At 54.9% G+C, this 12,828-nt stretch overlaps 1 protein-coding gene across 1 annotated transcript in view; it reads left to right on the top strand.

Moving 5' to 3' along the window:
• The window catches only part of Cacna2d4 (calcium voltage-gated channel auxiliary subunit alpha2delta 4), a 94,935-nt gene that overhangs the window by 71,090 nt on the left and 11,017 nt on the right, over nt 1-12,828 (top strand). The window contains 3 exon segments of the mRNA XM_051203719.1: nt 11,235-11,296; nt 12,393-12,437; nt 12,614-12,676. Coding sequence (XP_051059676.1) covers nt 11,235-11,296; nt 12,393-12,437; nt 12,614-12,676 — 170 coding nt within the window.

The raw sequence follows: 12,828 nt of genomic DNA on the forward strand, positions 1-12,828 counted from the left end.
ATGCATGCACACCCACATACACACACATCCCAGCACTTCTTAGCAATAGTCATTGGGGCAGCAAAGGAATGCCTCACAGTTCCAGCATACCCCCAGCAGGGGAACACGGGGACACCTCCAGCCTGGAGGGGATTGCTGCCGAGAGTCCCACACAGCAGCCACAAAGCCAGGCCAGTCTTCTTGTTCAGGCCCAGGTGGGCTGAAGGCCCTGGCCAGCTAGCTGCTGCCCCCATCCCTGTGCCCTCCCACAGGGGGACAGGCTCCCATGAAGGTTCTTCCTCTCACTCTGCCCCCTATGATGCCCCCGGGGCCCTGCATAACCAGCACAGGCTGGGGTGTTGTCTACTGAGGTGGCAGAAAGGACTTTGGTGACTGGTGTGTTCTGGAGAAAAGAGGGCATGTCTAGGAGAAGATACCCTGGCTCTCTCTAGCTAGCGTGTGCCCCCTGTGGCTTGTGGCCTCTTGGTTGATGTTAGCACCTTCCTGATCCTCCGAGAGATGTGGGGGAAGGGCACTGCCTAGCTTTTCCACTCCAAGTCCACTCACGCACCTCCCAGTGAAAGACCCTTCCACCCCGAAACAGCAGAGACACCTCAGGAAAGGGGTGACCTATATTGGGAAGCAGAGGACAGCTGCTGCTGCAGGCACTGGGCAACTGCTGGAATAAATTAACATTCCGTGGGAGTGGGAGACAGGCTAGAGTTGGAGGTCCTGCCAGAGGGCCCCCTGTCTGTCCATCTCACACACCTCCATCTTGTAGCTCATGGGCACTGGATACAGGACCTGCTCCAAAAACTAACCTGTTTTGTCCTAGCCCTAGAAACAGAGAGCAGAGGGACCAGGCTGGGCCCAGCAGGGAATCCCTGAACTCCACCGGGCTCCAGTTTGAAGAATGGGACTGATAAACTAGGAGTGGCCAACCTCGGCACCTCCCAAACCAGAAACATGTGGTCTTAAGTCAGATGGGCTAGTGAGGTCAGATAGCCCCGAACCTTTCAGAAATGCTGAATCTCAAGTCCCACCCAGACTGGCTAAGTGAGAATATGCTGGGTACCAAGAACCCAGGCAGTTCAGGGACATATTCAAGATTGAAAAGCCTAGGCCAGCACTCTCAGCCAGGGTCTAACAACTACCCAGCTCTAGGCCAGGAACTGGAGACATCATAGGCTGCATATGGTGATCCTGGAGGAGCTGAGACAGAAGATGGCAGATATAAAGGAAAACTGCATCTGGTGCTCACCCAAAATCTTAACTAACCTTGCCTAAGGCAGGACAGCACAAGGGCCCCAACCTGAGGGCCTCCTACAAGCCTTTACATGGGAGGATGCTAAGCATCACCGGGAAACAAGCATGGAAAAGCTTGGGCAAATGAGGAATATAGATTGGACCCGAGTTACCTGGCCACATAGCTGCTGACTCAGCTGCCCTCAGAATCTCCTTCCTCAGCCCCAGCCCTCAGATAAAGGCTGAGTCGGAAACAGGGACAGACAACCCCTCATTCATATAGAAATTTATCTTTTATAAGGCACCTCCTCATGATGGTTTCACTAGAGCTGAGCAAACAGCCATTCCTGTCTCCATCCTACCCACAGACTAAAAGATCTCCAGAAAACCACTCCTGGGTGCGAGCTGGGGGATGTGGTGGGGCAGTCAGGGAGTGGAGGATTGGAGCAGCGGGCAGGTGAGGCAGTAGCGGGGTGCACGTGTTCCTGCTAGCCCGACGGCTGCTGTACCCACTAGAGATAGGGCGTGGGAGCGGTTGCCCCTGGAATCCCAGCTGCCCCCTCCCGCAGCTTGGAGCAGCCAGCCAGGCTTGCTCTGCAGAGCATCAAGGTTGGGATGACAGAGTGCACCTGCCACCTGCCCTCCCTCCAATCTCTCCCACAGATGTAGGCCTACTCTCCCTATGATGTGGGCTCACACTTAACTAAAAACCAAGAACACCAGGCCTGGGATCCACAGGATTCCTCCAAGCTCCTTCTTGGTACCCCTCAAATCGAGTGTCTACAACATGCAGCCCATGAATGCCCTCCTGACACCTGGGCCAAGGCTGGGCATATCCTATCTATTGCCCCTGGGTCAAGACTTCTGCACCACAGTTCCAGCTCCATACACCAGAGGGGAGGCAGAAAGGGAATGTATGGGCTACACTATCCTCTTTGTCCCTCAGGGAGGCTCAAGGCTGGTGGGTGGCTGAGCTAGGACAGTAAGCCTGCAAGTCATTCCGCCCCTTCCCAGAGGACTTCCAGGGAGCCTGGACATCTGGTCTGAGCAACTGAAATTCCATGTGGCCCAGAACACAGGAAACTGAAATGTCCCCTGGTTTGCGGCCTTGCCATGAGACCCTTCTAGGAAATACCCCCATCTGTCCCATCAGTCACCCCTAAGCACATATTGCCTACTAAAGCAGTTCCTAAACCCCTTCTAGATGTCTGCTTGGAGCAGCCATACACCCTCCCTCCGGGTCCCTCTCAGTCCACTATTTTCTCACTTCCAGCTTCTTGAGTCACATTTCCTTGTCGAGTTCTCCCTGTCATTGACAGAACCCCTGGGAAGCAAAACAGGGAAGCCCCTGAGCCACCCAGCACACACCAGGGTTGCTCTGGGAAGCGGAAGAGTCCATTGAGGACCCAAAAGGTTCCCACCATTCACTGCCTCCCTGGGCAGGAGCCAAGAAAGATCACCCACCCCACACCCCAGCTTCATGCTGACTCCCTCCTCTTCCCAGCTTTGCACACTCTCTCTCTCTCTCTCTCTCTCTCTCTCTCTCTCCAGCCCCCTCCATCACCACCCACCTGGCCAAAGCAAGACCCTAACTTGGGGAATAAGAATAGGGTAAGCGTGTCCTGAGAGCAGGTACATCCTCTAGCCAAACCTCAAAGAACACTGCTAGGGGGCTTAAGAAGCCGGTCTCTTTGCCTGCCCGGCCTGGTTTTCCCCAGCTCCCTCTTCTGGCAGAGCCAGAGCCCTCCTGCAGTGGGAAGGTGGGGTGGGAGCGCCGGGCTCTTCTTGGCAGCTTGGAAGCTGATGTTGGATTTCCCTACCAGCTGGACTTCCCCCGCCCAGTGCCACGTGCTGGCTCCTTCCCCTCCCCCCACCTGCTGTAGTTACCTAAGCTGTGGGCCTGTCAATCTGAGTCACACAAGGCAATGCCCAACAAACCCTGGCAGCCTGGTGCCAACGTCCCCACCACCACCCTGGAATGCAGACAGCTGGGGGTGGGAGGCAGAGCAACCAATCAGAGCCCAGCCCCAGACCTGCCGGCCATACAGGAATTTGAACTGCAGATTCCTGGGCAGAATCCAGCTCCAGCGTTCTGAAATGGGCCTGGGGCTCCTGAGAACTAATGTCCTGCTCCGAGGCAGGCATCCATGCCCATGAGAGCCAGGTAGCCAGGTGAATGTGACCTGGCTGTACACTGCCCCCTACACTGAGTGCCCAGTGCTCCTAAGGCATCTGACCCACCTGCTGCAAAGGCCATTATGCACTGGCAGGCCACCTCAGTTCTCATGTTCCTGGCTTGTCTAGCTCTCCAGTGTGCTAAAATCAAGGCTTGGGTTTGTAAGGAAGAACTACCAGACACCCTTCCTTCACTCCCAGCCACACCCCCACCAGGGAGGCTCCATCAAGACTGCAAAGACTGTTCCAACTAGCAAGGGCTCCTTTGCACCCTTGCCCAAGGACAGCTACCTGAAGGCCAGCAAACCCAGCTGGAGCAACTGGTATAAAGGTCCAGCCCTTGCCTCACTCAGTGGGTCCTCCACCCCCACTCCAAGCCTCTCTGTATGCCAGCCTGTCTCCAACACCCAAGCTGTCTCCCCCTCCTCTGGCTTGCCGCTCCTCCTGCTGCAGGGACATTTCTATGCTACCCGGGGCCATCATGTGGCACCAGCCCTGCTCTTCTCCGTGTCCCCTCCTCCCTACCCCCTCCTAAGCAGAAAGCACAGCTATGTCCCCAGCACTGAGGGGGTCAGAGTTCCTAATGCTCTGTACCTTGGGTTGCCCAGGGGGTGTCTGGTCCTAAGTGTCTGGTCCCCCCACCCCACCCCAGCAACTGCCCTAGGAAGGAAGCCCTAGGTGGTCCAACGTAGATGGTCCCTAGTTCTCATACCCTCTCATACCCGAGCCATCCTTCTTTTGCACGGACCCATTCTCTCCCAGAAGCTGCTCACAACTCACCTTTTTGCACTGGGACCTGATGCTCAGACCAGGTCGATGGACATGGGCAGCTTGGCAGGCAGAACGCCGGGATGTCGGGTCTAGCTCAGGACAGCGGGAGCCTGGGCAGCGCCTGCGAAGGAGGCGGATCCACAGGCTGAGCTGCTGCTGCCAGGGAGGGGGCTCCGGGGTCAGCGACAAACTGAAGCGAAAGAGGGAGGGCGGGAGGAAGACAGACCGAGGAAGAGGGGGAGAGGCAGAGGGAGCAGAGCGCGCGTGCTCAACAGCGAGCGAGCAGAGGGAGGAGAGCGCGCTGCGGAGTGACAGCTGGGGCGCATCTGCGATGGCGGGCGCGCGCATAGGTCGCTGAAGCTCTGTGGTAGCAGGACAGCTTTTATGGGTGATTCACCCCTGTCCCAGACCAGAGGTAACCGTGCCTCCTCTCACCTCCCAGCAGTCTGAGGAGCAGCCACCTCTGTCAGGAAGGCAAGACCTTCCAAGGGGTACCGGACCTAGACCACAGGTCCAGGGACTGACTTAGATCCCAGACCTACTGGGACACCTTCTGTGTCCGAGCCCAGCTGTGCCAAGAGCCCGCTCCTTAAAGGCTGAGTTCTTTTGCAAGAGAAGCACTACGGATCCTCAGAAATGCTGAGGAAAGTGAGGGCCCTCTAGACAGGGGGCTGAGATGTGTCCACCCTTGGCCAGGACAATTTAGGAGAACAGTGTGTCAAAGCAGGCAGCCGCAGCCTGGAGGAGCAGATGCCCAGCAAGTACAGAGACCATGTGCCTCAGTGCCTACAGGGAACCCTGAAGGAGCCGACTCCCTGCTGGTCTAAAGCATGGGTCACACACATGAAGAGGGAAGTACAGCCAAGAATGCTAAGGCCTCTGCGAATCAAGCAAGGCAAAGCATGTCAAACACTGCTCTTCATCGGGATGGCAAGTGTTCCGTCCAAAGCTGAATTGAGCCAGGGGCTAAGCCAGAAGAGAGCTAGCCTTCCCAGTCTGCGGCACGAAAGGCTCCTCATTCCTTTCTATCCTGGAAGGCTGCCTGTCTAGCTGATGTCTAGTTTGCAGGTAACGCAGCAGCGGGATGTGCCCGGGTGACCTTCCTCCCCGATATAGTCAGGGCTGGAGGCCTCTTCATTCAGAACTCTTATCCAAGAAAGCTGAGAGAGAGACCCCCATCTGTTCTGAAGTCCCCTGTGCCTACCCTTCCAACAAGACAAGCTGCCACTGCCCTAATACACTCCTACCTCCTGCCACAGGAAAACAGGCCCTTCAGGAGCACGGTGCACTCTGCCCATAGTGATCTACCCAGACTTAAGATGGTGATGTGGCTCTGCTAGCAGGTGACAGTACTTGTCATCAAGCCTAATGGCCTGAGGTTGACCTCCCAGTACCCACATGGTAGAAGGAGATAACAAACTCCCACAGATTGTCCTTGGGAAGAGTGCATACACACACACACACACACACACACACACACACACACATACACACACACACCACATATGAGTAAAATTAACAACACCCCAACATCCCCTCTGCAGGGATGTTCATTCTGGGCCATTTTATGGTTCCAACCACAGAGAAAATAATGTGGTAGCTTTCTGTCTTGTATTGTGAGCTGTTTGGGGGTAACTGACCTTATCCTCTCCCTCTCCCCCACAGCTCTAGGCCCTCTTGTTGGTCAAGTCTTTACCTTTGCTAATTAGCTGGTAAACTGGAGCCTTGCTGAGTTCTTGCCTTATAGAATAAGCAGGTAGAGTGAGCTCTGCTGCGGTTGCCTCCAGCCCTGGAATCCTATGACCCCAGTGCTCACCGAGTACCTGCCAGATCCACAGTTAATGCTGCAGAAATCAGGCTCCTCCCGCACAGTCTCTGTTCAGCTAGTCATAGGCCAAGAAGGATCAACACAGGTGTGGAGGCCAGCAGAGAAGCGATGGTACTGCAGAGGCAGAGTGTAGTGTGCAGGGGGGGGGGGGTAACGTGTCTGTATCTGTGTGTGTGTGTGTTTGGGGTACCTGTGTGCGCGCACGTGTGTGTGTGTGTGTGTGTGTGTGTGTGTGTGTGTGTCTGCTTTGTTTTGCTGTCCCTGGTGACAAAGCAGTAGCATGGAGCAAGGATATAGGTTCCAGCGAGGCTCTAACTGCCTGTGGGCTTACTGGGGTGCTCTGCTCCGTTATAGGCCCAGCTGAGAGGACACTGGGGTCTTGGAGGAAAACACAAGATCCCTGTGGGGAGATAGCAGGAGGGGAAGGCCCAGGCAGTCTGGGGTAGGGAGGGCGGGGCAGGAGAAGGACCCAGGTAAACTCCGGCAGGTAGGAAGAGGTTTGAGATGTATCCTTCCTACCTATGGCAGATCCCTCACAAACTGAGGTCAAGGCATAAAACAGGGACCCATCAGACCCAACCCCAGGGAAGCCACTCAGGAAGTCTTCCTACCCTGGCCTCTTTTGCCTGTTTCTCCTCATGAAAAATCTGGGCAGACGCAGCCTCCGCCTCCGCACAGCAGGTAGCAGGAGGTGACTCAGGAAGGTGGTCCTCTGTACTGGTGAATCCCCAGCCCAGCAGAACAAAGATACTAGGCCTGAAGGCTGAGCTCTGTCAGGGAATGTGCCACGACAGGGTTAGAGCCTAGGGCTGTGGGAGTCAGAGCCTCAGCAGGACAGCTCCACTACCTAAGACAATCTGAGCCCCCCACTCACCCCCCATGCCCCACTCCCCCCCCATGCCCCACTCCCCCCCCATGCCCCACTCCCCCCCACCCATGCCCCACTCCCCCCCACCCATGCCCCACTCCCCCCCCACCCATGCCCCACTCCCCCCCACCCATGCCCCACTCCCCCCACCCATGCCCCACTCCCCCCCATCCATGCCCCACTCCCCCCCATGCCCCACTCCCCCCACCCATGCCCCACTCCCCCCACCCATGCCCCACTCCCCCCCATGCCCCACTCCCCCCACCCATGCCCCACTCCCCCCACCCATGCCCCACTCCCCCCACCCATGCCCCCACTCCCCCCATGCCCCACTCTCCCCCATGCCCCACTCCCCCCACCCATGCCCCACTCCCCCCACCCATGCCCCACTCCCCCCACCCATGCCCCACTCCCCCCCCATCCATGCCCCACTCCCCCCCCATGCCCCACTCTCCCCCACCCATGCCCCACTCCCCCCACCCATGCCCCACTCCCCCCACCCATGCCCCACTCCCCCCATGCCCCACTCCCCCCATGCCCCACTCCCCCCACCCATGCCCCACTCCCCCCACCCATGCCCCACTCCCCCCATGCCCCACTCCCACCCATGCCCCACTCCCCCCATGCCCCACTCCCCCCACCCATGCCCCACTCCCCCCATGCCCTACTCCCCCCATGCCCCACTCCCCCCCACCCATGCCCCACTCCCCCCCATGCCCCACTCCCCCATGCCCCACTCCCCCCCCCCACTTCTGTATCAGCCTCATCAGCATCTTGCCTTTCTTACCAGAAGAAAGATCTGCTTTGTCTCTCACTTGATCTCTCTTTCCCGGTGGGTTGCTAAGGGACTTTGGGGCACACAGATAACGCTCTGTGTTGACAGGTCAGTGTGAGCCGTGAAATGGAGCTCCGTGGGGGAGGGGCTGCCTGGGAAGGTCTGAACCTTTGCAGTCAGGGAAGTGAGGTCGCCATAAACTTGCCCCGCCCCCAGTCAGGTGCTGACACAAATTTACTAAGAATGCATTGCACCCTGTTATAGGACAGGGTGACTCCAGATCTAAGAATCGATCCCAGGCCGCTTGCCCTATGTGAACCCCACTCCATGGGGTGAGACAAATCATGTCACTTAGAAAATAAAACAGCAACAAGAGGGAGGGCAATGGCGAGGAGGAGGGGCCTCATTATCTGGGGAGAGCATGGGAGTCGCTGCCAGGTAATGAGGTTGAGTTGATGAGACCTGATTATATCACCAGTCAGGAAGAGTTCCGGATAAGAACATTTCAGAAAGAGGCAATTGACGAGAATGTCCCGGAATAGGGAAGAGCTGACTCCTTTTGAGCAAGACAATGAGGAAACCAAAGACACCTGCAAGGCTGCCTCATGGGTTTGCAGGGATCTACATTTTGCACTAAATGGAAAGGGGGTGGGGGTCAAGTAAAGAAGTGATGTGTTTTGACCTTCTGGGAGATGACTGTGGCCATTTGGAGAATCATAGAGAGGCCAGAATGGGAAGCTGGGACCCTAAAGGCACAGGACAAGAGAACGATGGCTTGGCCACAGTGGTCACAGCAGAAATAAGCAGTGTGTATACTCATGTCTGTATGGAATCCTGGAACCATGGCCTTCAGAAGCTAGGTTGATAAAGAGGGAAGACAGCCACAGGGAAGAATGAGCCTTGAAATGCAGACTTTGCAAGGAGATCAGGCTTCGGGCAGAGGGATGGGTCAGCTTCTGAAGACGAAGTGCCTTTGGTTGCTCACAGTGACACAGTGGCTCAGGAAGCTACTATACCGAATTCTGTGAAGGAGAGACGCTAGCCTTGTGGAACCACCACGAGCCTGCCCTTTGCCAAGCCCTCATTTCTACCCAAGAAGCCCTGAAGCCTGATGTTCTCTGAAGCAGAACCAAACCCTACCTTCTCCAGACTTCCCAAATTAGAGTCACAGAGCCACCTTAGAAACTGCATGAGTCCGTGAGACACACCTTGAGCCACAGGAGAGAGAAAGGTAGAGTCCCATTGTAGAAACAATCTGGGACCCTTTGACCAGTGGAGCCAGGGATGAAGTCCAATAAGCTTTCTTACATCCCAGGGAGTTGACTCTCCTCACCATCAGCACCATTGCCCTAGGATAGTGCCCGGAAGCAGAGTTAGCATTGTTTTTGTGAGAGAAGAAGATCTGTGTGCAATGAGCTCTAGGTAGTCCTCAGTGAGAAAGGGTAGAGAGCAAAAAGGGGTCCCCTGCACCCTCAGATAAAAAAATGAGAGACGAGAGGTACCACCACGCTTGCTGAGAGAGAGCATTTACCCACTTGGGATGGCATGTTGTCTGTTGTCCCCCCACCCCCACCCACCACTTTCAGCCACTTGGACCTTCAAGCCCAGCTGTCCCGATCACAGAAGCTCCCAGACACAACACAGAATCCCGAGACTAAGAGGGAGAAGGGGCGCTGTTTGGGGCCTCGGGTTTTTGTTTTAACTGCAAATGCAGATTAGCTGAATAACTACTGTCCAACATGGAAGTTGCCAACTATATGGGGCTAGCCTTGTTTACATTAAGATAAAATAATAGTAAAAATTCAGGTCCTCAATCTCAAGAGTCCATATGGAGTCCCACAGCAGCCATGGTGATTTGGGACAGTTTGGGACAGGATAGGTGTGGGACATCCCTATCATCTTATAAAACTCATCTACATGGGAAAGCTTTGGGTCAGGGTCTCCTGAGACCTGCTTCAGCATCACCTGTTGCCATGAGAAATGTAGGTTCCCAGTCCTAGCCTGTCTCCCGGGCGAGAAACTATAGAGTGACTTTCACCTGCCCTTCAGGAGGTTCTGGTCTAGAATCCAGACCTTGCATCTTCTGTCCCCTGTGCCCCAACAGTGGTACAGGCCTATACAGGAACATCACAAGTTCAAAGCTAGCCTGGGCAACTCAGCAAAACCCTGTTGCAAAATGAGAAGCATCAATAAGGCTGGGTCTGCAGCTTAGTGGAGATGGCAAGCTCAACTCGTTGCTGGAATAAGTCAGATCCAGATTTTAGCTAGGGCTGCACTGGCTGGGACCCTGCTGACATGACTATTCCCTAATTTCTTTGCCCAGGCTTGTGCCAGGCTAGATTCCCACTGTCTTTAAGAAAAGAGGCAAGTCTACACCTTTGGGCCATGCTAGGATATGAGTGCATTGTGGAAGGGCCATGGGGTGCTCAGAATCAGAACGGGCACCCATTGACTTTAGACTTTCTCAGGCTGGTTGTGTAATGACTGAAGAGCCTGAGCTTCCCTGTGCTCAGTATGTATGAGAGAGGCCTGCCAACAGGCTGTGAGCCATTTTGCCTGCCAGGCCTCCCATACAGGCACAGAGAGGAACTTAGCTATGTCTTAGAGGCTCGGGGCTCCAGACTGAAGCTAGCTTTGTTACTTCCTGACTAGCAACTTAGCTGAGCATGGAACCCGTGCTCAGTTCTGTTCCCTCTGCCCATGAAGTCTAAATGAGGCTAGTGCCAGTCTGTGAAGGATTAAACACCCTTATGCCTAACTCAACCAAAGCCCCCCAAAATTCCTTTAGTATTATTCTGGACACTAAGAAGTTGGCCTACTTTGGACCCTCCCTTTCTGTTCAGCATAGCCTGCCTTTTCTTTCCATCCTTTGGCCCCAAGTTCTCCTGTCGCTCTTTGTCCCAGATTTCTCTTAGTATGTGAATGCCCCCTTGGGTTCTCCAGACCTATTTGGGAATCAAAGGGACAGACGGCGCTTGTGTTGGGAGACATCAAAAGGGAAGCATTTGTGCACTGACGGCATTCCTGGTCTCCAGGAAATGGCCTTGCAAACTTGGGTGGTCCGGTTATGGTTCGGCCTTGTCAAGTTGGCCTTCTCCCTGTGTGCCTACAGGGGGTGCTACACGAGGCCTTTCAGCTTCCAGACTCACAAAGGCCTTCATTCCAGACTCAGTTTGCCACTTTTGGCCTCATGACCTTTCACAAACAATGCTCTCGCCAGCCTCTCTCTTCACGTGTGTCAAGGGCGAAGAGCCACACAAGTGTGCCTTGAGCTTCCAGGGATGAGAGGGGAAGCCATCCTCATAGTTTTCTGGCTTCAGATCCTTACCTTTCTTGGGCATCTCTTGGTGTTACTTTTCCCACAGGAAGAATCCCCTAGCCTGGATCCCCTTCTCCAACCAGACTCCTGCTCCCAGAGGCCCTAGATCCCCTTGCCAATGACTAAGGCTCGGTCATTCCCACCTGCCCATGTGTCTCTCCCCACAGCCCCTGTGGATAATCCTTCTTTAAGTGGGCTCTGTTATTTTCTTCTCTGTTTCCTCCTTCCCCAAATATTCATCTGGCCTTGGCCTCCTCCTTCCTGCTCTCTGCAGCTGTGGGCATCCAGATGCAAGTGGACTACCTCCAGCGCCAGTTCTGGGCAGCCATGAAGCAGGTAGGCAGCTAGGGGCCCAGAAGAGAATAGAAAACTCAAAGAGCCATTCATAGAAAAGGACTGTCCTCACAGCCTGGCCCATCCGTCCCACAGGAGACACCTCCACTCCATTTCTGCCTTCCCTGGTCTTCGGGCCTCTCACCCCTTCTACTCCATCCGGTGCTCTGTCACCTGATCAGACCCAGGACAAAGGATAAAACGGCTACCGCTGTTGCCCCCAAATCACCCTTGCCTGCTACAGAGTAGAACTTTACTTGGTCCTTCCCGCCAAGGCCCAGCCCCTGTCTGCTGTCCAGGCTCCTAAGCACTTACCCCTGCCTATCATCGGCACACACACACACACACACACACACACACACACACACACCAGGATCCTTCACTGTCCTCCGAATGTCCCTCTAGCCTGAGTCATCCTCACAGTGAAAAATCCCCTCTACTCCTTCACTCCAGGCTGCCAAGTCCCTGCCTTGGGCATAGGGAGTTGCATAGAGAAGGGAGAAGGGCCACGGAGGTGAAGGGGACCAATAAGAACCCATTCACCATGTGAAAGCCCTAATGCCAGGCGGCAGGTGGCCTGTGTTTGTCCTCAGGAGAGCACAGCCTGCCCTGCCTGCTGAGACACACCTACATGTGTGTACATGCCTGTTCTCATATACTTCGGGAACACAGGGAATGCCCACATATACTCCACTTACCACAGGCAAATTCTCCACATACAATAGGCACTTCACGAATACACCACACAATGTGTATATATAGACACACATACATGCACACACTCACCACAGGCAGACCTTCTATGTGTGAGATATAGTCCATATATGTTCACATACAACACACTCTTCATAACCATAACACACTGCACATATACAGGTATACACATGTGCACAGACTATACATAGCACATGTATACGACACATAAAATGTGTTCAAACACTCCACAGACACACCACACATAAACCTACCTTTAACACATATACATGTAGTACACATAGATACATACTTCACACAATGCCTACACACACACACACGCACACACACGTTCGCTTGCACCCACAAAGGACACACCATTCACAGTGTCCCCTCTTCTTTCCAGTGCAGCACTGCAGAGGGGCCATGCCCGAAGAGCTGCGAGGACAATGTAAGTTATTCCCGAAGGAGGACTCAGTGTCCTGTGTCCCTTGTGGACTACGTCCTTCCTTCCCAAACGCCTCCTTCCTGGCCCTGCCTGCAGGGCTCAGCCCTCCTCAGCTGTTTGAGTGAGCAGGAGGCTTCAATGGCCTTGGTTAAGACCTCGTGTCCCGGCCTCTCCCCCAGGATCTGGATTGCTTCATCATAGACAACAATGGCTTCATTCTGATCTCAGAGAGACCCCAAGAGGTAAGTGACCGAAGAGCTAGAACTTAGAGAGGAGGGCAGGAGCAAGACAAGACCCTGAGCAGCTATATCAGCCAAACAGGCCAAAAGCTGGAACCCTCACCCCACTTGGGAGCAAATCTGGTAGAAGAAAAGGAGTTACCCTCAATCCAAAT

The sequence above is a fragment of the Phodopus roborovskii genome, unplaced genomic scaffold (assembly GCF_943737965.1).
Source record: "Phodopus roborovskii unplaced genomic scaffold, PHOROB, whole genome shotgun sequence".
Taxonomy (NCBI): Eukaryota; Metazoa; Chordata; class Mammalia; order Rodentia; family Cricetidae; genus Phodopus; species Phodopus roborovskii.